This window comes from Asterias amurensis, chromosome 1, assembly GCF_032118995.1.
Source record: "Asterias amurensis chromosome 1, ASM3211899v1".
NCBI lineage: Eukaryota > Metazoa > Echinodermata > Asteroidea > Forcipulatida > Asteriidae > Asterias > Asterias amurensis.
The window spans coordinates 16,263,733-16,289,754 of record NC_092648.1 but is presented as its reverse complement, the minus strand read 5'-3'; the positions used below and the strand labels follow the sequence as shown (position 1 = coordinate 16,289,754).

Below are 26,022 nucleotides of genomic sequence, written 5' to 3'. Positions count from 1 at the left end.
TTTGGAATAGATAATAACATTGAGGTTGTCAATGTACCTGTCGGCGGGGGGGGGGGGGGGGCATCTTAAAAGTGATTACTGATTCATAACTTTGAAATGTTTGACAATAGAGAAAAAAAACTTGTTTGGTACAGAAACCTGAATTTTGTTTTAGGAACAGTGAGTTTCGCTTGGGGTGATGGGGAAACCATAAACCTTGCATTTTAAACCACAATAGCTGAATATGTCAGGAATTTTGAGTCGAGGGGGAGGTAATTTTTTAATTAAAATAACCAGATTTAAGAATGAAGATACCAGTCAGACGCATGAGACTATTGGAATAAGCATGGAAAAAGGAATTATTCCTTCCTCCATGGAATAAGCAACTAATATTATTTTATTGAATTAGCGCCCTCTACCGTTTAACATGAATTACACGCTAGGCATGATGTCGCAACACAAACAACATGGCGGCCGACACGATGGCACATGGAACGTCGACTGCAGATAATGTGGTTTCGTTTATTTCGTCTAAAGCTAAAAATACGAGCCAGAAACAAAAGATAAAACTGTTGAAGAGAAGGAGACCGTTTGTGAAGGTTTCGTACGATTCTGGGAGCGATGCTGATGTCGAAAGTGATGAAGATCAAGTGAAAGAAAACGTCAACACAGCCACAGCAGACGGTAGGAATTCCGTGTACACAATTAAAGCCATTGGACCCTTTCGGTTCAGAAAAAAAAAAGTTCACAGATTTACAAATAACTTACAGGGTTTATAGAAGGCAATAGTGAACCACTTCTCTTGAAATATTAGTCCATGAAATGCTTTGCTTTTTGAGAAACCAGCAAAACAATATAATTTCTTGTTAACGAGAATTAGTACGGATTTATTTTTAACTTATGTCATGACACGGCGAAACGCACGGAAACAAGGGTGGGGTTTCCGTTGTTTTCTCCCGACTCCGATGACTGATTGAGCCTAAATTTTCACAGGTTTGTTATTTGATATAGAAGTTGAGGTACACAAAGTCCGGGCCTTGGACAAAACACTGTTTACCGAAAGGGTCACATGGCTTAAAAACCGCGGTGCTTTAAATTGGGTATACAAAAATACAATATTCATGTGTAGGTCACGGTTTGCAAAGTTGATCAGTCACACACAGTTACAAGCAGAAGCTTGCATTCTTTTTAAACTTCTCTTTTAATTCAGTTTTTATTCATGGCTACTCAACTGTACTCTATTGTATTTATATTATTTAAACAAAATATTAATAATAAAAAAATCCATAACAAATATTATTAAATATTAGTGCCATGTTTTGTCACTTGTGGTTTTGTGCTGCTGTGTGTGTAGAAAAACATTGACGAAAAAATAAAAAGTTCTGTATGCTGGACAGTTTTCTTGTGTGTGCATTGCGTGATCTAGTAGTAGTAGCGATAACGGGCCCTACCACTTGCCATCATCTCGCTTTGTGCCGTCAACTCCCTGTCAACTAAACCAATACACATTTAAAATCCATAAACGAGGCACAGAACTGTGAAGTAATAGCAACAAAATACTTTTAGTTTTATAAGTTTTAGGTTACATTTTGGTTTATTAACTACATTTAATTAAGCTTTGTTCTCAAGAAAAAAATGATCGCGAAGCAGCAAAGCCGTTGTCCACCACCTTGCTTTTTCCCAGAGCTTGTACAACATAGAAAACAGAGGGCGCTTTCCTGAAACTGGAATAGTCTTGCCCCTAGACGTCAAACGTTGGTACCTCATAGTGTATTATGTATTGCGCTTCATTATTGCGCCTTCGGCTTAGTGGTTGAGTTGACGGTGAATTGATGGCACAAATGAGTTGACGGCAAGCAGTAGGACCGGCGATAAGTTAACTCTCCTCCCACGGCGTTGCCGGAGGGTTACGACCCATGTTGAAATGAACAGGACGAAATGGTCAAGCACATACAATTTTGACAGCTAGTCAACAGGTTTGCTCCATTTTTACCACTTTCGAAAAATCATGACACAAATTCTTGGAACACAAACTTGATTCCCAATTTCTAATGAATCCTTTCATAACACTCAAAACACCATTGAGAAAATATTTTAAAGAAAAGGGACAAAAACCTGTTTAAAAAAAAACTTTAAAATTTTTTTTATAGAATGTTAGTCAAAACTGACGTCTTATTGGGCAAGAGTGACATAGGGTAAGACTGAGTAGATGATTGATAAAGGTCACCTGTTTATAAGCGAGTTTACATCTATAATACATGTTTGGTAATAAACACTTTATCTTCTGATATTTTTTCCACAGAACCTCCATTGAGGAAAAAAGCCAAAACGCCCAGGAAAAAGATAAAACAGAAGTCATCCGCTCTACCAGAGATCAAAGCTGAAGAACTGAGCAACATCGACGATATTGATGGTGTTGATGATGATGATGATTTAGATTTTGACGCTGATACTGGTTTTGATATTGATGATGACGATGTTGAAGAAGACGAAGAGTTCAAAGTCTCCGATCCTGAATCAGACGCAGAGGAAGTGCCGAGAGTACCGGGCGCAGGATGGGCAGACGCAATGGCTAAGATCCTACAGAAGGAAATCCCCAAAGAGTCTTCCTCAACCTCAGCTATTCTGTCAAAGTCTAAGGAGTATGAGAAAGCCAAACTACTGGAGGAGGAAGAGTATGCCAAGAGGAATAAAGTGGTAGGTTCAAATGTTAAGAAATTCTTATGCGAGACCTCAAAGGTTTCATGTACAGTAATAAACTACACTGTAAACTGAGTGGGTAAATTTGAAATAGTTTTGGGTTGAACAAAGAAGAGAACTGGAACCTGAGACCCCCGGTTTAACATGGCAGAGCACCCCCACATTAATTCAATGGTCGCAGGTTCTAGTTCCAGGTTCCTGTTCTTTGCTCCAACAATTTTTTTCTTTTCTTCAAATATATCCACTTAGGGAAAACGAGTGGATCATAAAACTGACTTTGATCTTGGAGCCCCTCTTTAAACACATTTCAGACACCTTTTTTCCCCCAGGGAAAGTTACGAGGCTTTCAAACTCAAAACAAACTTCCTCAATCATGCTAATTTAAATTTAATCCCCATTGCACAGAAATGTAGTTGAAAAAGGGGCAAAAGTTAATCACCATTAAATATTTTCCCTGCAGAAAATGTCAAGAGATCAGTGGGAACAGCTTGGCCGAGTCAGACCCAAAGTAACAGATAAAGTTGTTGAAAGGAGACTACAGAGAATAGCAACAAGGTATGTAATTGAACGTAGGTATTTATGTAGGTAACAACTTAAGCACACAAGTACTACATTAGGCAAGAGTGGCAGGCAAGTATAACCGCTACGCATAGGCTGTTATGCTAGTCCACAATTTAAAAGCCTCCCTGTGCATGTACTTGTATGATAGTTTACATTTTACAATCTTGTTTGATAAAGTGCCTTGCTCTTGAAAGCACAAAAATGTTGCCACTGTCTATGCCAGGATTTGAACACTCATTCTGTAGTTTACAGAAGTAGAGTCCTATTCCTAGCCTGCTTGTCCATGACAGCCTCTGCCTGCAAAGACATTTGAAAATATCCCATTAGTCAACATTTTTCTTGGGTAGTCAGAAGCTTCTTTGGGTGATTTTTTTTTTTTTTTTTTTGGGGGGGGGGGTGGAGCAAGACCTGTTAACAGTCTTTCAAACCCTCTGTTTCTCTATTCTTTTGAAATAAACACCCCACTTTACTTTTCAGCTTCATAGACCAATCCCTAAAAAGGTTTCCTTACTATTGTCTTCGTTTACAGAGGTGTCGTCCAGCTCTTCAATGCTGTCAAGAAAGAGCAGAAGCACTCTGGAGAGCCCCAGGAGAAGACTCTCTCTATCTCAGACAGACGACGAGCTGAGGAAATAAGATCAGCCAGCGGGAGGGGAAACTTCTTGGACCTACTCAGAGGGACACCAGTTGTTCAGAAGAGGAGCAACCTTCAGAAAAAGGTAACGTCCCAGTACTTTATTTTCATTGCTGTCTCATTTTGAATTGAGTTTTGTGTAAGTAAATAAAATCATAGAGCTTCAAATTTATTTTATTTCCCAATCACCACTGCGAACACACAAGAAAATAAAGGCTGTATACGATTCAAGAGATGTACTTACATGTACATGTACGTCGTGCACAAGATATTTCTTGCTGCAGATCTTTTTCTAGGTAACTCATATAAATTGATTTGGTCAATGAATTTTACGTCAGAAATTTGGCTATAAATCCAGCAGGGTGAATTACTTTCTTATCACTGCTAGTAACTATCTTGCCATGGTGAGTTAATCTCAATACAGTGAGTTAATATTTTGCAGAGGCAAAATACTTAAAATACTTTCATGCCAAGGCAAGTTAGTTTCTCACCATGGTGAGTTACTCTCTTGCATGGGGTTTTCAATATCTCACCAAGTTGTGGTACTGTTCTATTTTGTGCTACCCTGTATTTTATGCAATTTGCCATGGTGCCAACCATCTGTCAATGCAAGTTGCATCCTCGTTGCCACAGTGGAATACTGTCTCACACTGTCTTGCCAAGGCAAGTTACTATCAGGCCAAAGTGTGTTACTGTCTTCCCATCTTGTGTTTCTACATTGACTTACTCTCTTGCCACTCTGAGTTTCTATCTCACAACGGTGACTAACTCTCTTCCCACTGTGAGTTTCTATCTTAAGTTTCTGTCTTACCATGGTATTAGTAACTATCTTGCCATGGCAAGAAAGCAACTTGGATGTTATTGTTAACTAGGTTAGGCTTTTGTCTCTTTCTTTGCTACATGTACTAAAATAATTTGCAATGACTTAACTGGTGAATGTAATTTTACTCTTTCCACAGGTTGGTGAGAACCCAGAGGGAGGCAAGAAACCGTCTTGGAGTGTTCTTCAGGATAACTTTATGATGGGCGCCACCATGAAGGATTGGGACAAGAAGAGTGATAGCGGCAGTGACGTCCCCAGTGAAGCGGGTAGCGATATGAACTCATTCTCAGACTGATCAACTAATTGGATTGAGCAAGGTATGAAAAGTTTTCCTTTAATATATCCATTTTCCATCGAGATCCAAGAGATTCTAATCAGATTTAACGAACTGAAAAGCTGATGTAACCAAACAGGCTGAGAAAATCAATTGGTGTTTTAAGATGGAGTCCTTGAAAGGGGAACAGAAATGTTAAGAGTCTAATGTTACCCTGGAAAAATGGAGTACATGTACAGTCTCTTAATAGTTTAAAACCCCAGGGCAACTTTTACTAGTGTTATGAGAGTCCTTCATTTTGTCAAATGTATTTGGTTCAATTTGATGCCCCTTAAAATTTTACAGACTTAAAGGGAAGGTATACCTCTTGGTGATCAGTCTTAAAATTAATGGATAGAAGCTTACTGTGGCTTTCAATAGTGTAAAGAATTTTGAGAACTATTACTGTCAGTAACATTTCTCATATTGTGTGTTCCTATTAGTGCATGGACGAATTTACTCAGAATTTAAAGCGATCACTAAAAAATGCCACCACCTTTAAAAGTTAAATTTTCACATGCTAATTTTTGTGTATGTCTACATCTACAAGTAGTGAACAGTTTTTCCCTGAACGAAAATACAAAATCCAAAGCAAGTGCCTTTTAAATTTTTTTTTTTTTTTTACAGATGTAATGCTCTGACTTAGATTCAATTTTTTAATCGTGAATTGAATTAAAAATGTTAGGTTTCCCCTCTTTATTATCGATTGTTGCTTAATAGCCTTGCATTTTTATCAAATGGTGCCCTCAATTGCACCAAATAATCAAATATAGTTTATAAATGGGAAGTTTAAGAGGCTGAGACTTGTGTTGGATTGATCCCTCAGTGAAAATTTAAGCCTCAGGGAGTTGAGAAAGTTTGCAGAAAGGTTTATAAAGCACCTTGATCTAGCTGCTACATGTAGGACATCTCGCTATATTAAGGTACCAAATGTGATTGTTATAAGTTAAATTGCAATGTGATCCTTTTCATCTAATGCAGGTTTGCGATCACTGTATGGTACTTTGATTCCATCGAGAGAAAGAAAGCATTAGAGACTGCACTGAGTTAAAGGTACATCCCCCTCGTTTTCTTCAATGTGGAGATGCATTCCTTCAAACAATACACTCTCATCACTTCTAGGAGATCTTTAGAGAAACTCACACCAATCTTCTTTGAATGAAGATCTATTAATGTGTACATTTAAACGTCTTGCTCTTGTATGTTTAGCAAGTTTGATATGCTGCCTGATTTTTCATGCCTGCTGTATTAAGTGCTCAGCGTTGTACCGGTATGTGCAAATTACATGTATTTGTTTTACTACATGTACAGCACATCGGCTTAACGTGTGTATCCGGACGACTGAGACTTTTCCAAGGAATCAGATGGTTGGACATTTAATGATTTAATCGGACAGTGTGGCAGTGAACTACAATGGGAGGAAGGATACCTGATTATGATTTGTTGTTGTTCCTTCGCCCATTTGGTCTTTATGGGCACTGTGAGTTTCTTCAGAGACTTAAACAGACTTTGGTCATTAAAGGAACATGTTGCCTTGGATCGGTCGAGTTGGTCTTTGAAAAGCGTTTGTAACCGTTTTTTATAAAATGCATATTGGTAGAAAGATGTTGTAAAAGTAGAATACAATCATCCACACAAATATGCCTCGAAATTGCGTGGTTTTCCTTTTACCTCGTCGACTAACACGTCGGCCATTTATGGGGGTCAAAATTTTGACTCCCATAAATGGCCGACCATGTTAGTTCGCACAGTAGAAGGAAAACCACGCAATTTCGAGGCAAACTTGTGTGGATCATTGTATTCTACTTTTAAAACATCTTTCCAACCATATGCATTTTATAAAAAACGGTTACAAACGCTTTTGTTTTGACCAACTCGTCCGATCCAAGGCAACGTGTTCCTTTAATATCAAGCAACAAATTCAGCGGTCAGTTATCATAAAGTGTAACAGATGCAAGCCAAAAAAAGCAACTTCAAAAATTCTCAACCTCACTTTGGAATATGTTCAATTACATTAAAACTCTGGGCAGTGCACTGCAGTGTGGAAATAAAAATAACTTACAATTGTCTACTAGATAGTTGCAATTCATCTCCTTATTGAACCCTTGCAGACGTGGAATATATTCAGTAAAATGCCTACCATTGTTAGGAGTCAATACCTTTGTGTATACTTTGACTCCCAAAAAGCTGGAAAGGAAAGGCACGTGTAAAAGCGCTGCGCTTCGGACGAGGGGTTAAAAGATCAGTCTCATTTTGGCATAAAGTCATTGGCCACATATCCAGTTGTTAGGATGATTACTGTGGTATGTTTTAAAGGTATCTTAAATTCAGAATTATATCAGATACAATTATTTTCATAATCACAAAGGCTGCTCTCTTTTTTATATATTTTTTGGGGGAGAAGAAAGTTTGGGTTGATTACAGGAACACGTTGCCTTGGATCGGTCGAGTTGGTCTTTGAAAAGTGTGTGTAACTGTTTGTTATAAAATGCATATGGATAGAAAGATGTTATAAAAGTAGAACACAATGATCCACACAACACCTCCAAATTGCACGGTTTTCCTTTTACCTCGTCGACTAACACGGTCAGCCATTTATGGGACAAACGGCTATTTATGGACCAACTCGTCCGATCCAAGGCAACGTGTTCCTTCAAGTTTGAGACTTGAACCTGTGACCTACGGATTAATTCTCAAGAGGCAAGCCTTGCCTTCTATTTAGGGCAAACAAATGTCAAGAGCATTTAATTTATTGAAAAAAATTAAGGAGTTTGCAGTACATTCCTCTAGGTATCTAGCTCTAGTTAATTTTTTTAAAAGTAGTTAAAAATCGCGCCTATGCCTTGTAATTTTTTATTTTGTCACCTTGGTTTCATTTTATGCCAAAAAGGAATTAAAAATGCAAAGTTGATATCTTTTTTAATTTTATAATTAAGGCTTTTAATTTGGTTCAAAAGTTTGCCCTTAATTGAAAGGGTGCAAGGCTTACTTCTTGTGACTTTTTCAAATTAAATGCTCTCACTTTGGTTCAAAACTTCTAACACAACATTGAATCATAAATTTAGATAATAATTTCAGTATTTTGTCCTAAGTTTAATTCCCCCTACTTTGAAAAAAAGGCAAGGCTTCCCCTTGTTTTTACTTTTAAATTTAAGGCACTGGGCCAAAAGGAGAACAAACATCATTTGGCTAGGTGTGTTGTCCCCCACAGATGCCACTCGCCCAGAGAGTTTGCCATATGTAAGCCCCACCCTGACGGGGTAAGAATAAGATAAAATTTAAAGATGCAGTCTTCAAGCGTTTGTCAACCGTATGACGGTTGCCGAACTGGTGGTGCATGCAATTATGTCCTCTATATAATACTATCCGGAGGACATTATTGCATATGCAATCATGTCTGCTGCATATGCAACACTGTCTGCTGGCCGTTTTGCATATGCAATTGTGTCTGCCTGGCCCCCTTTCCATATGCAGTTGTGTCCGCCCTGTGCAAAACTGTCCTTGCAGTAAATTAAACGCCCTTGGTTGACGGTTTTTTACATGCTAGGTGCATGTCATGAATGACATTTTGGAAATATTCAGCCATTGGGTATTCGCTGCAATCATAAAATGTAAATATTCATGCTGCACTATAGTTTCAGTACATGCACGCTCGCTTACGCACGCACATACATGTACAGTCATGGACATGTCCACCGGATAGTTCTTGCATAGCCCCGGACACGATTGCATATGCAAAAGTGTCCGGAGCGGACAGTATTGCATGGCGGACACAATTGCATCTAACACCAGCCTTAAATGGACCTCCACCTAAGTGTAACACAAATTCAACAGAGTACTTGATTTCTTGATATTTTAAAGCCAAGAGCCAAGGTCAGCTTTGGATAAAAAACATGTGCTCATTTCAATCATGTAGTTTTGAAAACATATTAAAGAAATTTCTTTTTAGACTAAATGGATCACAAATACAGTCAAAGCTCAAGATAATTTTACCTGTTACGTTATGTTGTTTTAATAAAATAACTTTTCATATTTGATGAAATGGATGTTTTTTTTCACTTTTGTTGTTTGGCTTTTGGTTTGTGTTCATTGGTTAATGAAGATTTTTAAAGAGTGGATAATTGGAGAACACAAATAGTGTAAGAGATGTTAACAAAACAAATGATCGAATGGGGGGGGGGGTGCTGTATGGTTATTGTTGTAAATAGGAATTGACTATCAAAATGGGGGGAAAGTTCAAAATGATGATATCAAGGAGGAGATAATGACAAACATTTTGGAGGGGTCTATAATAAGCGAGGTAATGCTAAGTGGAGGGTACTACATTCTGTCAGGGAGGGGGTGGGGTTATGAGTGGAAAAAACTGAGGGCGGGAGCTGGAAGCCATACGGGGGGGGGGGGGGGGGGTAAACCTAGCCTATTATGTTAAATAACTTTGTCTCTTGTCTGCTCTTGCCAAACGCCAGTTAAAATAGCCAAGAATTGCCAGCGAATCTTGAATTAGAAAATTCAAACCAAAAACGATTCGCTTATCCCCCAGCAGCAACTAAAACATAACTTTTTACTCCTATCTTGTTTTTTATTATTATGCAAACTTACCCCTGTGGTTAAAAATAACAAAATGCATTTGAGGACACACATAAAAAGACAATTCAAACATAAAATAGCAGGGGCAAAAACTATTTTCCAGCATTATCATGGTTAAACAAAATCATATAATGTCTTTGATTTTTTGCATCTTTGTGAGTGACAACTTTTGTAATGTTCCAGGGATTATTTAAAACAAGTTTAAATCGATTTTTATTTAGTTGTGGGAAGGGATTCCTCTCTTAGATAGTGATGTGGTGTGGTTCAGTAACCAGAACTAATCAAAATCATACAGCAGGTGCATCAATTAGTACAACTCATTAACTTTGCGCGGGAGAATCTACAATCCGCCAACAGATGGCGCGATTCTTATAGTCAGATACCCTAAACCAAATTCAACGCTGAATGAGCGGATAAAGTCCAGCTTGATAAATCACGTGCGTCCCATTCAGAAACGCATGCTGGATCAGAGTTTCTCAAAAACATGGAAGGAGAGGAGGTACTTGCTTCTTCGAGAGAATTTTGCCCGCAATTTGGCTCCATTTTACCGTTTCCTGTAAAAGGAACGGTAGTTATGAAATGCAAGACATGTCCTCACAAAGTAAATGCAAAAAGTAAGTTTGGAATATATGTATTTCTTGTGGAAACCGGAGCATGTAAAGCTGTGTGTGATGGCGCCTGAACTTGTGCGTTATTATAAATGGGTAGGCGGGGTCGGGCAGTGGCCAAAGAGGCGGTGGGGGAGGAGGCTGATCGCAACATACTTTGAATATTATATTAATTTAAATACATAATAATGCAAATTCAGCTCAATGACTTTGACTCTGATAATGTAAATGACATGTGACTGATAATTTGTAGTTTACAAAAAACAATTTTTTTTTAGTATAAAAAAAATATTTATAATAATTTATAAATAACACTTCACTAAGTTTTGAACATTGATTTTGTAATTTACATTATAAATCGGCCTACTACCACTAGGCCTGTTGGAAAAGTTTCCGTATGGCGCCACCACTTTTTCATTCGAAATAAAATAATATAGTATCTAATTTACCTGATTGATATATCCCTCTTTGTAAAAATGAGTGAAAAAGTGGTGGCGCCATGCGGAAAGTTATCCGGCCTGTCTGTAGGATTAATGATTGCCTTTTGTATCATCCTTTGTAATGGTTGCATCCTGGTGGTTCATCGGCTGTTGTTTGGTCATGTTTAGCCCCACTTGTGTGGCCAAGGACAGCTGAATCCTTAGCCACACGTCCACCCCATTTTCTCATGCAGCTAAGGACTTTATAAGGTGTACAAAAATTCTGGCCCACTATCTACCAGCCACCCAGCATTATAAACTGGCTGAATGTGTTCACATAACTCTTAGCTTGCTTTGTGTGTATTGAAAAGTGAAACAAATATAAATTTAAAAAGAAATTTTTAACGATAACTTTGCTACCTTTCGCCGACTCTAATTTCATCGTTTTGTGCGAATCAACATGACGTCATTGGCCTGCCGAGCTGAGGGCCTGTGAGGGCCTGAATACAAATCAACGGCTGTTTTTTGTGAATTAAGCTTGTGTACTTTTTACGCGCACGTGCTACGTAGTTCACACATTCAGCCGGTTTATAATGCCGAGTGGCTCGTAGATAGCGCGCCAGAATTTTTTATTCCTTAGCTGCATGAGGAAATGGGGTGGACAAGTGTCTAAGGATTCAGCCATCCTTGGCCACACAAGTGGGGCTAGGTCATGTTATAATTTGTAAAAAAATGTCTATGTTTTTTTATACAAATAAAATCATCTTTTTTAGTTGTGGTCAGCTGGTTGTGGTACAAAAACTAAAAGAAATACCCTTGGTACAATAACTTTTTCATTTCATATGAAATATTATAGTATCTAATTTATCTCAATGAGATATCCCTTTGTTTGTAAAAATGAATGAAAAAGTGATGGCGCCATACGGAAAGTTATCCCCATTGACTGTCTGACTTGTCTTTTTTGGAAATGAATGTTTCAGATTTTCAAATCTTATGATGAGGCAGGGTGTGTGCCGTGCAACCTGCTGGTGCCAAGCACTCATGATTTCAAAATTGACCAACACAAGTCCAAATTACATTTCTTTCATTAACAGATTTTCAACAAAATGTAACACTTGTGTAAAGTTGTGTTTATTAATATTATCAGTGATTTTTTTGCTCTTTGTATCACTCAGTGGTGATCGCATATATCACATCATTAGCACAGACGGCATATTTTTGAATGAATGAAAAGTCACTTTTTGTCTTCCTTCTCATTAATACAGGTGGTCTATCATTCATATCCAAGTCTCAACTCTAACAAGAATGTTGAAGGTCGTCACCAGGTTGTCGGCCAGAAAGACCTAGGACCACTGGTGAGTGAAACACTGGAGTTTTAGGCCAAGTAAAAAAAGAAAAATGTTTTTAACGTCCCCGCCAGCTTCCTTTTTACAAGCCGCCTCCTTTTTTATTTCATTTTTTTATGCCATTTTTAAATAAAATTTACGCACATTTTTCTTATAGGGTATTTTTAAATGTTCTCAGCTAAAACAATACGAATGTCTTGACCAAAATGTTTCATTTATTTATTGTGTGTTTGAGCAGTAGAAAAAACAATGGATATTTGACATTTTAAAAAGAATGTGGCCATCTTGAAATACAAAATAAAAAGCCCCTCCTATCTTTTTTTGAGAAACCCAGCCTTTGAACATGTAGCGTTTCTTTTTTTACTTGGCCTTGTCTTAGGAAATGTCCAAATTGTTTTCGTTTATATCTTGATGTTTACATATACAGAAATGTTTGTATTTTATTGTTGTTTATTTGTCTATACTATAACCACCAAAACATTTTGTTTGTATTTTATTCTTTCAGAGGTTTCATTATTTATATTTAACTCTGAGTTAACAAAACAAGATGTACAATTCAAATCTGTGAAAAGGGTTCACAATAGATGCACAATAGATGAAATTTATTAGGTGATTTATTTCATATGGTTTCTTTTGACTCATATAACCCCAAAATATTTGGGTTTACCGTTTTATTTTACTTCAGGAAAGAAACAAAAACAAATCAGTGTAAAGGGTTTGCCACCTGCAGGGGAACCTCTGGTCAATTATGAAATCGTTTGAAAGATAAATGCACAATTTTGGTTCGAATAAAAAGTGGTTTATCATTTGGTAAATTTTGAAGAAAAGCAACCCCCAAATTTCTCTGTTTGTACTTGCTTATTTTTTCAGAGGTTTTATCACTCTGGAAACATCAGTGATAAAGGTTCGCCAACCGTAAACCTCTGGCCAATATTTTAACTGGTTTTAATTGAAAAATGTACCAGCACTTTATTTTAACCGGCGATTTTGTTTTTTAATTTGGTTTGTTTTGAAAATTACCCTCCCCCTCCCCAAATATTTGGTTAGAAATAGTTTTGTTTTATTTCAGAGGTTTTCTTCTAAGAAGAGCAAAATTCAGTGATATGGGTTTGCCACCCGTAGGGAAACCTCTGGCCAATTTTGTAACTGTTAAATTGAAAAAAAAATTGTACCACTTTCCATTTTAAAATGAGTTTTTTTATAATTTACCTCCCCCCCCCAAATATTTGGTTAGAATTTTTTTCATTTCAGAGGTTTTATATTTAACTCTTAAGAAGAGCAAACTCCAGTGATATGGGTTCGCCACCCGTAGGGAAACCCCTGGCAAATTTTTTAACTGTGTTGGATGGAAAATTGCACCACCTCAAATTGAAAGTTTACATTTGGTAAATTTTGAAAAATAATGTACGTCCCCAAAATATTTTGATGTACAAATAGGTTTGTTTTATTTTCAGAGGTTTTATATTTTACCTGTGAAAACAGGTGCAAAAATCAGTGACAAAGGGTTCGCCACCCGTAAGGAAACCCCTGGCCAATTTTTTTTAAATGTCGGGAAAAACCCAAACCTGTATTAATGTATCGGAATCTTTACCTCGGATGGATTCATCGCTACTGTGACAGGGGTTTGCATCTGGAAAATTGCGCCGCTTCAAATTAAAAGTTTACATTTGGTAAATTTTGAAAAATAACGTACGTCCCCAAAATATTTTGATGTACAAATAGGTTTGTTTTATTTTCAGAGGTTTTATATTTTAACTGTGAAAACAGAGGAGCGAAAATCAGTGACAAAGGGTTCGCCACCCGTAAGGAAACCCCTGGCCAATTTTTCTTTTAATGTTAGGAAAAAACGAACGTAATTTGTTAATTTGGTTTTGCTTTCTATTTTCTAAGCAAGTAGAACCAGTAGAGCTTTTTTGCTGAAACTTTCACAGTTTTATTTCATCTTTCTATATTTTGTCCATTAATCATTGACAAAAAAAACTTCCCTTTTAGGCGTATTATCACAATGTTTTTTTGTTTTTAGTGCTTGGTTATTTTTCACCACTTCTTAATTTCATTTTTTTATCTGCTCTGGTTTCAGATTGACGGGGCATGTGCCAAGTGCGGTCACGATGGACTTCATTTCCACACCAGGCAAACACGATCAGCTGATGAAGGACAAACCGTCTTCTATTTCTGCCCATCATGCAAGTAAGTTAAGGACTACTTAAGCCTGGTTCATACTTCCTGCAAATACACGGTGAATTTTGGCGACACAGCCCTGTTTTCTTAGGGAATGTTTCGAAGGGGTTGTGACACAGTTCAACTGTTGCGAGTTATTCATTGCGAGTTCGTGACAACATAATTTTGCAGGAAGTATGAACCGGGCTTTAGGCTTGTAGACCCTTTTAGGTTGATCATACAGTTTCCATAGATTGCACAGGGGTTAGTTGGTACCTGTGAGGGCAGAGAAGGTTCTTGTGATTTATTTAGCTTGGCCACTACATATTTGGCTGCACAGGCAGTTTATTCCCAAGGGAGCCGAGTTGGTTTGATGAATAAAATAAATGGCCTAGTGATCAGGGGTAACATTGTTGAAGAGCCACGAGCGTCACTGAATTACGGATTTCAGTGCTACATGAGGATTAGTACAAGCAGAAATTCACTGTTTACATGACATGTGTGTAAAGCACAATATGGTTACAAGTGTAGCATTCAGCAAAACAGAAACAAACAACATGCAATTGGATCTTGAAGGATCTGCAGTGGACTTCACACAAAGAGTTAAGACTAGTCTTATCTTGAGTTAGGACAAGTTACTCGTCTAACTTAGGACTAGCCTTAAGTTTGTAATATCTCCTGGACTAGTCCTAAGTTAGGACCAGTCCTAACTCTTTGTGAAATTGACCCCAGGATGGTTAGGGTGAAAAGGTTCATTTTTTATGTAAAAGTAATTTTTTATTTATTTATTATTTATTTACAGGCATCAAGAGATTGAGTACTCCTGAAGAGAATCAACATCTTTGGATCGGTTTACACTGAGAGGAACTCAAGGCAAAAGCTCACTGGAACAAGGAGATGAAATCGACGATGGCGACAACAAAGACGACCACCTGATGCCAGAGAGATGTTTTACTGATGAGGAGGCCGATGTTTTAACTGTGTTTATTAGTTGAATGCGCCACTTCATATTAGGTGATTTATCATTTGGTAAGTTTTGAATTAGTTCCCCAATATTTGGTTTTATATTTTAAACTCTGAAAAGAGAACAGCAAAAATTCAGTGACAAAGGGTTCGCCACCCGTAAGGAAACCCCTGGATAATTTTTTGTAACTGTGTTTGATTGAAAATTGCGCCACTTCAAATTAAAAGTTGACATTTGGTAAATTTTGAAAAATAACGTATGCCCCAAAAATATTTTGATGTACAAATAGGTTTGTTTTATTTCAGAGGTTTTATGTTTTACCTGTGAAAACAGAGGAGCAAAAATCAGTGACAAAGGGTTCGCCACCCGTAAGGAAACCCCTGGCCAATTTTTTTTTAAATGATAGGAAAAACCAACATAATTTGTTGATGTATCGAAATCTTTACCTCGGATGGATTCATCGCTACTGTGACAGGGATTGCTTCTTTCTGTTTTCTCAGCAAGTAGAACCAGTAGACCTATTTTGCTGAAACTTTCACTGTTTTATTTCATCTTTCTAACTCTTTGTGAAATCGACCCAGGATGGTTAGGGTGAAAAGTTCATTTTTTATGTAAAAGTAATTTTTTATTTATTATTTATTTACAGGCATCAAGAGTTTGAGTACTCCTGAAGAGAATCAACATCTTTGGATCGGTCTACACTGAGAGGAACTCAAGGCAAAAGCTCACTGGAACAAGGAGATGAAATCGACGATGGCGACAACAAAGACGACTACCTGATGCCAGAGAGATGTCTTACTGATGAGGAGGCCGATGTTTTAACTGTGTTTATTAATTGAATGCGCCACTTCATATTAGGTGATTTATCATTTGGTAAGTTTTGAATTAGTTCCCAAATATTTGGTTTTATATTTTAAACTCTGAAAAGAGAACAGCAAAAATTCAGTGACAAAGAGTTCGCCACCCGTAAGGAAACCCCTGGATAATTTTTTTAACTGTGTTAGATTGAAAATTGCGCCACTTCAAATCAAAAGTTGACATTTGGTAAATTTTGAAAGATAACATATGCCCCAAAAATATTTTGATGTACAAATAGGTTTGTTTTATTTCAGAAGTTTTATGTTTTACCTGTGAAAACAGAGGAGCAAAAATCAGTGACAAAGGGTTCGCCACCCGTAAGGAAACCCCTGGCCAATTTTTTTTTAAATGATAGGAAAAACCAACATAATTTGTTGATGTATCGAAATCTTTACCTCGGATGGATTCATCGCTACTGTGACAGGGATTGCTTCTTTCTGTTTTCTCAGCAAGTAGAACCAGTAGACCTATTTTGCTGAAACTTTCACTGTTTTATTTCATCTTTCTAACTCTTTGTGAAATCGACCCAGGATGGTTAGGGTGAAAAGTTCATTTTTTATGTAAAAGTAATTTTTTATTTATTATTTATTTACAGGCATCAAGAGTTTGAGTACTCCTGAAGAGAATCAACATCTTTGGATCGGTCTACACTGAGAGGAACTCAAGGCAAAAGCTCACTGGAACAAGGAGATGAAATCGACGATGGCGACAACAAAGACGACTACCTGATGCCAGAGAGATGTCTTACTGATGAGGAGGCCGATGTTTTAACTGTGTTTATTAATTGAATGCGCCACTTCATATTAGGTGATTTATCATTTGGTAAGTTTTGAATTAGTTCCCAAATATTTGGTTTTATATTTTAAACTCTGAAAAGAGAACAGCAAAAATTCAGTGACAAAGGGTTCGCCACCCGTAAGGAAACCCCTGGATAATTTTTTTAACTGTGTTAGATTGAAAATTGCGCCACTTCAAATCAAAAGTTGACATTTGGTAAATTTTGAAAGATAACATATGCCCCAAAAATATTTTGATGTACAAATAGGTTTGTTTTATTTCAGAAGTTTTATGTTTTACCTGTGAAAACAGAGGAGCAAAAATCAGTGACAAAGGGTTCGCCACCCGTAAGGAAACCCCTGGCCAATTTTTTTTTAAATGATAGGAAAAAACTAACATAATTTGTTGATGTATCAAAATCTTTACCTCGGATGGATTCATCGCTACTGCGACAGGGATTGCTTCTTTCTGTTTTCTCAGCAAGTAGAACCAGTAGACCTATTTTGCTGAAACGTTCACTGTTTTATTTCATCTTTCTTACTCTTTGTGAAATCGACCCCAGGATGGTTAGGGTCAAAGGTTAATTTTTAATGTAAAAGTAAATTTTTTTTTTATTATTTTATTTACAGGCATCAAGAGATTGAGTACTCCTGAAGAGTATCAACAACTTCGGATCGGTCTACACTGAGAGGAACTCGAGGCAAGAGCTCACTGGAACAAGGAGATGAAATCACCACCGACGCAACAACGATGACGACCACCTGATGCCAGAGAGATATCTTACTGATGAGGAGGCCGAGCATCCATCCCAGTATGGGTACTTAAATAAGATAAGGATCCTTTATCACTCACAGTGCCATCAGGATTGTCTCAAGAAACAAAACGAGGCTTGACATCCAAATTTAGTCTGGTTCCTTTTTTCAAACTTTGAGAGTTTCGAGCGGGTCTTTATCGGTACACAGGAACCAGACGAAATGGCCGAACTGTGGTAAAGGTGTTTTTAAACTGGCAGTGTTTGCTTACATTAGTTTGTGTTAAATAACACCCACGCAGATCCTTGCCATTTGATTGGAGGAGTGTCTGTCATGTGTTGGCAAATAAAAGTACTATTGCATGCTAACGTCACTCAGCGTGCATTTTTTGTTCCATCCGAAAAATTACTATTGCACGCTGAGGAGCAAATAACATCACTGCGTGCGCGTGTCTTTGGTAAGGCAGCAGTGTTACTGCAAGGCACATTACTAGCATTTGGCTTCTGCGTGTCCCAAAACAGCTGTACAGAACGCATATTGTCAAACAGGCCGACCCAAAAGAAATGGGTGTAATTTCACAATTAGAAATTGTAGGCCTACACTTTGTTTATGAAACTTGTATCTTCCAATCAAAATGACAAAGATCTACTTGGACAATATATAAAACAAATAATGAATGTTTTTCATTTGTGCAAGGGTGCAAATAAGTTCATTTGTTGAAAGATAAAATGTTCTATTCAACCTGACTCCGCTTCGTTGAATAGAACATTCCATCTTTCAACTCCTGAACATACTTGCACCATTGCATTCATAAACATTCATTATTTGTATAATAACTCATGCTGTATAGCTAGTTTCAAAAAATGAGTATCTAAAATTTAATTGTTTACCTTCATGAATTGTTATTGATTGATCCTCCCCTTACCCCTGGGGTGGGTTGATCGATTTAAAGAACGAACGAGGCATAATATTTGTGTATTTTAAAGGCAGTGGACACTATTGGTAATTACCCAAAATTAATTATTATCATAAACCTTTCTTGGTAATAATGAGTTATCGGGAGAGGTTGATAGTATAAAACATTTTGAGAAACTGCTGTCTCTGAAGTGACTTAGTTTTTGAGAAAGAAGTAATTTTCCACGAACTTGATTTCGAGACCTCAGATTTAGAATTTGAGGTCTCGAAATCAAGCATCTGAAAGCACACAACTTCGTGTGACCATTGTGCGACAAGAGCATTTTTTTTTTATTTATTAATATCTCACAATTTCGACAATCGATTGAGCTCAACTTTTCACAGGTTTGTTATTTTATGCATATGTTGAGATACATCAACTGTGAAGACTAGTCTTTGACAGGTACCAATGGTGTCCAGTGTCTTTGATACTTTTTATCAAAACATTCCCACGAAACGAGTTCACAAACTGCATACATTTTTTACATAGAACTTTTGACTTTACTTTCCAAAATACGGAATTTTAATCTTTTTTCAAAACTCTCTTGGCAAACGTTTTTTCCCCTCATACTCTTCAAACTTTGCTTGCTTTAAAAACTCTTCTTTTCTAGATTTTCCCAGAGATGGAATATCTTGAATCGGTTTAGGAAAACAAAACATTCTGTAAAATTTGCTTGTGACTCAAATTGTGGGAGTGCTTCTGGTTCTATATATTGATACTTTGATGATTGTGAAGCCAAGTACAACTTGCACTCACTCACGACAATTAATGCAACCAAAACACATCCTAAAGTTGTGTTCCTCTTTGGACCAATCTTCATGACTTACAAGTACGCCATCAATTTAACCAAATTTACTCATTTTAGGCACGAAATGTTTGGATAAGTGTGATGCACACCTGTCCAAACTCAAAATGAAATTGATTAAAAGTACTATATCTTTTACCAAACAGTCACATTTGAAAAATGTTGTTTTTTCTTCTTTGCATTGCTGTGACAGTAATAATTAACAGTTCTAATTTTTTTTTGCATCAGCTGATGAAAAAACAAAATCTTATTTCAGAGATAACTTTTATTTCAACTCAAGGATGGTAAATGTTGTACTTGGCTGTTTTTATAATTTGAAAAATTATGTCTTAAATAATTTGGTTACCATTCATTAAATGCTGTAGAAAGCACCACTGAACTGTAGAAGCAGCAGAGTTGTGCAAACGTGTGTGCCGGTTGGTGTGGTCAACTACTATCTGGAATGTGTGGCGACCTAATGATCCAAGAGTTAATGGTTGGGTAAGCATTTTTTTAAGTGAAATCTTGTTAATGTGGCGCTGGTAGTCTGTCTTACTGGTGTCCTACCTTACATGATTGACAAACTATTTCAACTTTCTCGATCTCTGAAAAAAAAAAAACTAAGAAAGAAAGGATTTGGTTGCCTATTGAAGTCTTTGGGGGCCTGTATCGAAAGTGTCAAGGACTGAGGACCATAGCACTTTTTTTCACATTTTTTACCTGATCATTTTGTTATCCTAAGTTGGTACCCGTCTCTCTATACTGTTCCTGTGTAAACGGGTCTACTTTTTGATCAACCTTTTCTGCAATCGGACATCCTCTTCTGATCTGAGGGAGACTCTGGACCTGACGGATGACGGAGACTTCTACCCAGATGTTGGTGCGAGGGTCGGAGAAACGAGATTCTGAACATGGCTATTCACATTTCAATCAGGTACTCAGGCTTTTACATTGGTTTCACTTGTGTTAAGAAGTTTTGACTGTATCAAAATGAGATATCAAAGATGACATTGGGATTGTGTAGGAAGTAAAACAGGTTGCTTTGTTGTAGAAGAAACATCATTGCTTAGAAAGATGCTGTTGTGCATTATGTTATTGTGACAGGTATAGTTCTCAGCCAGAGTAGGTTTTACTTACACTCCTTGGTAAGTTAGAATAGTGTTAAGATTTCCGAGTTAGTTAAAACCCCTTGAACTGGTTGACGTTGGTTATTCAGTCTATGACGTTAACTATTGGTCTATTTCAGTGAATAATTAACTAGGTGGTTCATTGTAGGTTTTGAGTGGTCAGCTCTATGACAGATTCTACAGTGGGTATGTTAACTACAATCAGTTGAGGAAATGATTTACAAATGATGTTAACCAATAGACATTTTTCATGAACGTAGTAATTTAGCTGCAGTAGGTGTTTTCAATCCTTTAGGGTCTTAATTATTGATAATTGTGAACAATTTTTACAACTAGTTAACCCTTTTCCAGCTTGAACATGGTGACGACACTCGGGCGTTTTTTTTTTACAAACTCACAAAATTTGTAAAGTTCAGCCGCAATGTTGGAATCTTGTTTCTCTGATCAGCACATCATCATCTGGGTTGACGTCTTAGTTATTCAGGCTGTTAAAGTGACAAAGACACTTGGTCATTAATTATTTTGAGGTTCTAAAAAGAGTAGGCAAGTTTATGATATTAAATCCGTAGAACTGTTGGGAACAAATGCAAGCTACTAGTTTTTGTCAGTATAACAATTGTATGTTGTGCGATGTCCATCACTTATTTTAATTCTTTTAATGTAAACATGAGATTGTCTCAACATGTACAACAGCAAAGTGTACAATGGATCAAACTAGGTGTTTATTAGCGTATTAGCAGTATTAGTGTAGACTTATTCAGTTAAATAACCTCAGAATAAACAGTAATTTGTCATATGGCTAGGTAGTTTAAGGAAAAGGGAGCATACACACTAGTCCATTATTAGTGTAGAATTATTAAATAAATCACTTAAACACTATTCGTTATTTCTCAACTCGCTTGTTAGATTAATTTTGTTATGAATATTATGCCAAAAAGAAACATCAGGAATAGGTATTCTAAATAAGACGTCGCTTTGTTACTTTAGTCAAACACTGTTTGCAGAATCACAGGGGTCTTTCTAGGTGGAAAATACACTAAGTTATCAGTGATTTTATCGTCACTGATAAAACCTTACTTTTCCGACATCAACGTCAGACAGTTTTTTATGAAAAAATTGTAATTTATACTAAATCATTAGCATGCAGTGGTTGGTTTGCAGATTTACATGAAGTTAATCAGTAGGAGTAGTTGTTGATCCTAGATTTTCAATACTTAATTGGGACTTCATCAGCAATTTGTAGTTCCGTAGGATTTGAAACTTTGTTGTACTTGGGAGTTTAGAATTTGTTTAGAGATAGGTTAGGTTTTTTTAAGAGTTTTTTTTCTCAGTCTAGTTATCCTCCATGAACCCAATGTCATCTACAATATCTCATGTTATGATACTCGATGCAAATCTGATGTTTTTTTACAACCTCACTTTTGACTTTGAAATTTGACTTTATTTGAACATGTAATCACACACACTGTTAAAATGTTGCGATGTTTTAACAAATTCAAAATTTATGATTGATATGAAACAAAATTTATTCAGAAGTGTAGTACTTCTAATGCAAGTGAAACCAATACATTCCTGAGTATGCTGTTAATATTGAAAAAAACATGCGTATTTTAGTTCTGTTTTTGTTGTGCTCGTCACAAAAATTAACAAAATTGTTCAAGTTCAGCCGCCATGTTGGAATCTTGTTTCTCTGATCAGCGCATCATCATCTGGGTTGAAGTCTTCGTGATTCTGATGGTACAGGACTCAATCGGTGACGGAGTGGAAACGTCCTTTCACACTTCAACCAAAATTCAAACTTGAAACTTGACTCCAAGAACTTAGCGATGTGTTTGCCCGAACAGGGGGAGACGTCCGATGGTACACTTGATACAGATTCATCAAACATTTTAACCGGCAACAGAATCCTTTCGACTTACGTTTTGGACCTTGAAAAAAATCTTTAGTTTGTTTTTGGCTTCGGACTTAAAAAAAAAACCCCAATCTTTCTAGTTTGTCAATCATGTAAAGTAGGACTTTGGTAAAACAGACTATCAATGAAACATTAACTTGATTTAACTTAATAAAATGCTTTCCTTCCATTAATACTTAGATCATTAAGTCGCTTCACTTTCTAGATAGTAGTTGACCACACCAACTGGCTCACACGTTTGCGCAACTCTGCTGCTTCTACAGTTCAGTGGTGCTTAAAAAAATCAAAAAAATCCCTTAAAAATTGCCTTTTTTATATAGACTAAGTCAGCCAAAAAAAATTCTCGTGCCGTTGTACGGTTCGAAATTAACTCCGTAAAAAGTTTGGCCCTACCCCCCCTATTATTAAAATCATGATCAACCAAGTACACCCCCTATAGGGGTGCAGAAGAGACTGTATCCCATAGTTAATGTACACCAACATGTAATCAACTAGAAATTTGCATATGACACTTATACAAGGCGTCAAATTCAAATTACCATTAGATTATATTGCTAGGTACATCAAAATGGAATACAGCCCCTTATTAAAGGTATCGTCTTATAGCTTGTTGTGACTTTAAATAACAATAAAATGGAGTTCCATTGTGGACTTAGTCATTTTTTGACCAAAAAACTAGCCATTGTTTGTACTTAGTAATTTTTTGAGCAGAAACTCATAGTCAATGTTTGTACTTAGTCTTTTTTTGGACTTAGTCATTTTTTTGACATAAACACATAGTAATTGTTGACTTTCTGTGTCCTTTTGTGGACTTAGTCATTTTTTGACCAAAAACACTAGCCATTGTTTGTACTTAGTAATTTTTTGAGCAGAAACTCATAGTCAATGTTTGGACTTAGTCTTTTTTTGGACTTAGTCATTTTTTGACAAAAACACTTAGTAATTATTGACTTAGTCATTTTTTGACCAAAAACACTAGCCATTGTTTGTACTTAGTAATTTTTTGAGCAGAAATTCTTAGTCAATGTTTGTACTTAGTCTTTTTTGGACTTAGTCATTTTTTGACAAAAACACTTAGTAATTATTGACTTAGTCATTTTTTGACCAAAAACACTAGCCATTGTTTGTACTTAGTAATTTTTTGAGCAGAAACTCTTAGTCAATGTTTGTACTTAGTCTTTTTTTGAACTTAGTTAATTTTTGACTCTCTGTGTCCCTTTGTGGACTTAGCCATTTTTGACTTCAAAAACTTTCCAAGATTGAGATTATAAAGTCACAGAACAAGCTATAAGATGCGGCCTTTACAGAAGATACAACATTGGTAGTTACGCTATTGTGAATTTAACTTATAAGTTTAATGCAGAAATTTAGTGAACATGCATTACCTTAAATTTTGGTAAGCATGCAAGTAAACATTCATACAAATGTCCACTTGATGGAAAAATTGTTTCGAAATAAATAATAAAGAAAGAAATTTGTTTTGAAACACTGCAAAGTTTAGATGATATTTTTTGTGTCAAAATGTGTGCACTCTATTTGCAGTATATGAATACCAATGTTGTACCTTCTTTATAAGTAAGAAATGCAACCTGTAAACCATAAAGGAGTCAAATTTAATGAGATTTGATTGAAAATAAACCAAAAAAAAAAAACGCTTTGATTCTGTAAATATTCTGAAAAAGCACAAACAGTTATTTTACAAGTTTGTGGAAACCAAATAGTTAATTTATGTTTTCATGAGACTAGTTTTTTGTTAGGCATGTTGACTCCTTTTGGAAAAACAGGTTACATTTCTTCCTTGGTTGATCATTTATATTTCTTAGCTATGGTTGTCATTTGCCAGCTGATGTTTCTTCTCGGATAAATTCTTAACTGGTTTGGGGGTTCAAGTTGAATTTTGAAACTATACACATTTTCAATACTTTTAATAAATACAAGTATGAATTGAAAGCTGTATTTGATTTTACAAATACAATTTTTGAATTGTGGCACTTGACAAGTGCATAAAAAAAAGAAGAAATTTTGAAATAATTTCAATGAGGTTTAAGTAATTTTACATCAACTGGCACATTTCTAACCATCAATTTAAGCAACTATCAAAATGAATAGTAAGGAAGCAATAGGAGTGCAAAAGCACCCCCCAAAACAAAAATTGTTTTAATTAAAACATTCCGGAAACATAACATACAACTTAGTCATAATCAAGTTCTTGTGGTGGGGGGGGGGGGGGGTGGTTGGGGGTTAATGTCTAACAGTGTAGATGCACTAACTGATGTTATTGTTTTCTTTCTTTGGAAAATATGAGTTTGTTCAAATAAAGTCTTGAAAATTCAAATAAACAATCTTGTCTGGTTTGCTTATTATTTTCTGATGAATCCTATTATTTGGGCAATTATTGGTTCTATGAACGGCTTTGGTGATCCCCTATTCCCCTTCTAGGTGTTGATGAACTAATTAAAAGTAACTTTTAGAAAATAAGAAAGATTGGGGACACGTTTGGTAATTATCAAACACCAGTCTCATCACTTAGTGTGCCTCAATATATGCATAAATAACAAACCAGTGAAAGTTTTGGCTCAAATATTTTAAGGGTGTTTTTCCAACAACATTGTTTAACATCAACATGGCCAGTGCTCTAACGATTTCATGGTAATTAATTTTTGGAATAACTACCAAGTACACCTATTTAATGGGATGCATTCAAAATTATAAAGCTAATTTTTTTCTAAACTTTCTTGGGGGGGGGGGGTGTAAGAGTTGCATATTATTCATGAACAGTAATTCCATGTTTGCAAGTACAGAAATACAGTGTAATCGTTCTTTTTGGTGAACTAGAATCAGTTGCAATACTCCAAAAATGCTAATTCACAATATTAGGAATGACCTCAAGGGTAGTTTTGTATCGAATTTCGATTGACGATGCTTAGCCTGTAATACAGGCATGATGTTTGGCTCTTTAGGGAAAAGTATGAACATTTCATCGAAAAGAAGGGCTCACCTAAATGAATTATTTTTGATAGAAATTTAAGGGATTCTTTGGAGGCCCCACAAAAAAGACGATTTCATAAATAATGTGGGTTTTAGGAGTTTTGGGAAATTTGGGCAAATGTGTTGGTATAAATTGTTATGGCCCTACAGCTAGTAATAGAAATATAGATTTTGGTTGCCTTACAGAACGGTTGAGGCTTGTACCTCAGTGACTGCTGTTGTGGCTGGAAACACTGCTGAGATGTAGGGAGAGGCAGCATACACTTCTGATGAAAGGGAACCATTCAGATTCCACGAACTCTGAAAAAGAATTCAAAATTATATTTAGAGTATGGAAGTTTTGAAGTTTTACTTCAGGACAGCATGTTCAGGGGGGCCTTTAAATTGTCTCCACATGTACAGTACTTCATGTCGTCAAATCTAATTCCATACACAAAAGGAATTGGAGAAACAAAAAACGTGTAGTGCCCAGTGTTAGAATTCATCAGCAAAATCGATGTGGGTCAATGTTTTTACAAAAATATCCGTCACTAACAATATTTTCCTCACTTGTATTGAGCGAGAATTCAGTGGTTTAATCAAGTTTAACACAATCTATGTTTCTTCGATTTGTCTTAGGTTATATCATTGACATTAGCTGACAATAGTGTGACTGTTACTGTATTGCCAAGACAATCTTGTCTTAGAAACCCCCTCAAATTTCCTCTTTTGCATCAGCACATGAATCACTTACCTGATTAAGAAGATTCTATGAACATCCGTGCATTTGTCATCG

At 36.4% G+C, this 26,022-nt stretch overlaps 2 protein-coding genes across 2 annotated transcripts; both read left to right on the top strand.

Moving 5' to 3' along the window:
- The first annotated feature begins 446 nt into the window (after window positions 1–446).
- LOC139947598 (RRP15-like protein) lies at window positions 447–8,997 on the top strand. The gene is made up of 6 exons (XM_071945549.1): window positions 447–663; window positions 2,282–2,676; window positions 3,140–3,234; window positions 3,770–3,959; window positions 4,834–5,014; window positions 5,992–8,997. The coding sequence occupies exons 1-5, from the start codon at window positions 447–449 to the stop codon at window positions 4,990–4,992; spliced, it is 1,056 nt and encodes a 351-aa protein (XP_071801650.1). The 3' UTR covers window positions 4,993–5,014; window positions 5,992–8,997.
- Window positions 8,998–10,082: 1,085 nt separating this feature from the next.
- On the top strand, window positions 10,083–24,448 carry LOC139947590 (DNA-directed RNA polymerase I subunit RPA12-like). The gene is made up of 7 exons (XM_071945540.1): window positions 10,083–10,211; window positions 11,890–11,979; window positions 14,051–14,160; window positions 14,933–15,159; window positions 15,741–15,967; window positions 16,548–16,774; window positions 17,359–24,448. The coding sequence occupies exons 1-4, from the start codon at window positions 10,203–10,205 to the stop codon at window positions 14,955–14,957; spliced, it is 234 nt and encodes a 77-aa protein (XP_071801641.1). The 5' UTR covers window positions 10,083–10,202; the 3' UTR covers window positions 14,958–15,159; window positions 15,741–15,967; window positions 16,548–16,774; window positions 17,359–24,448.
- The last annotated feature ends 1,574 nt before the right edge of the window (window positions 24,449–26,022 follow it).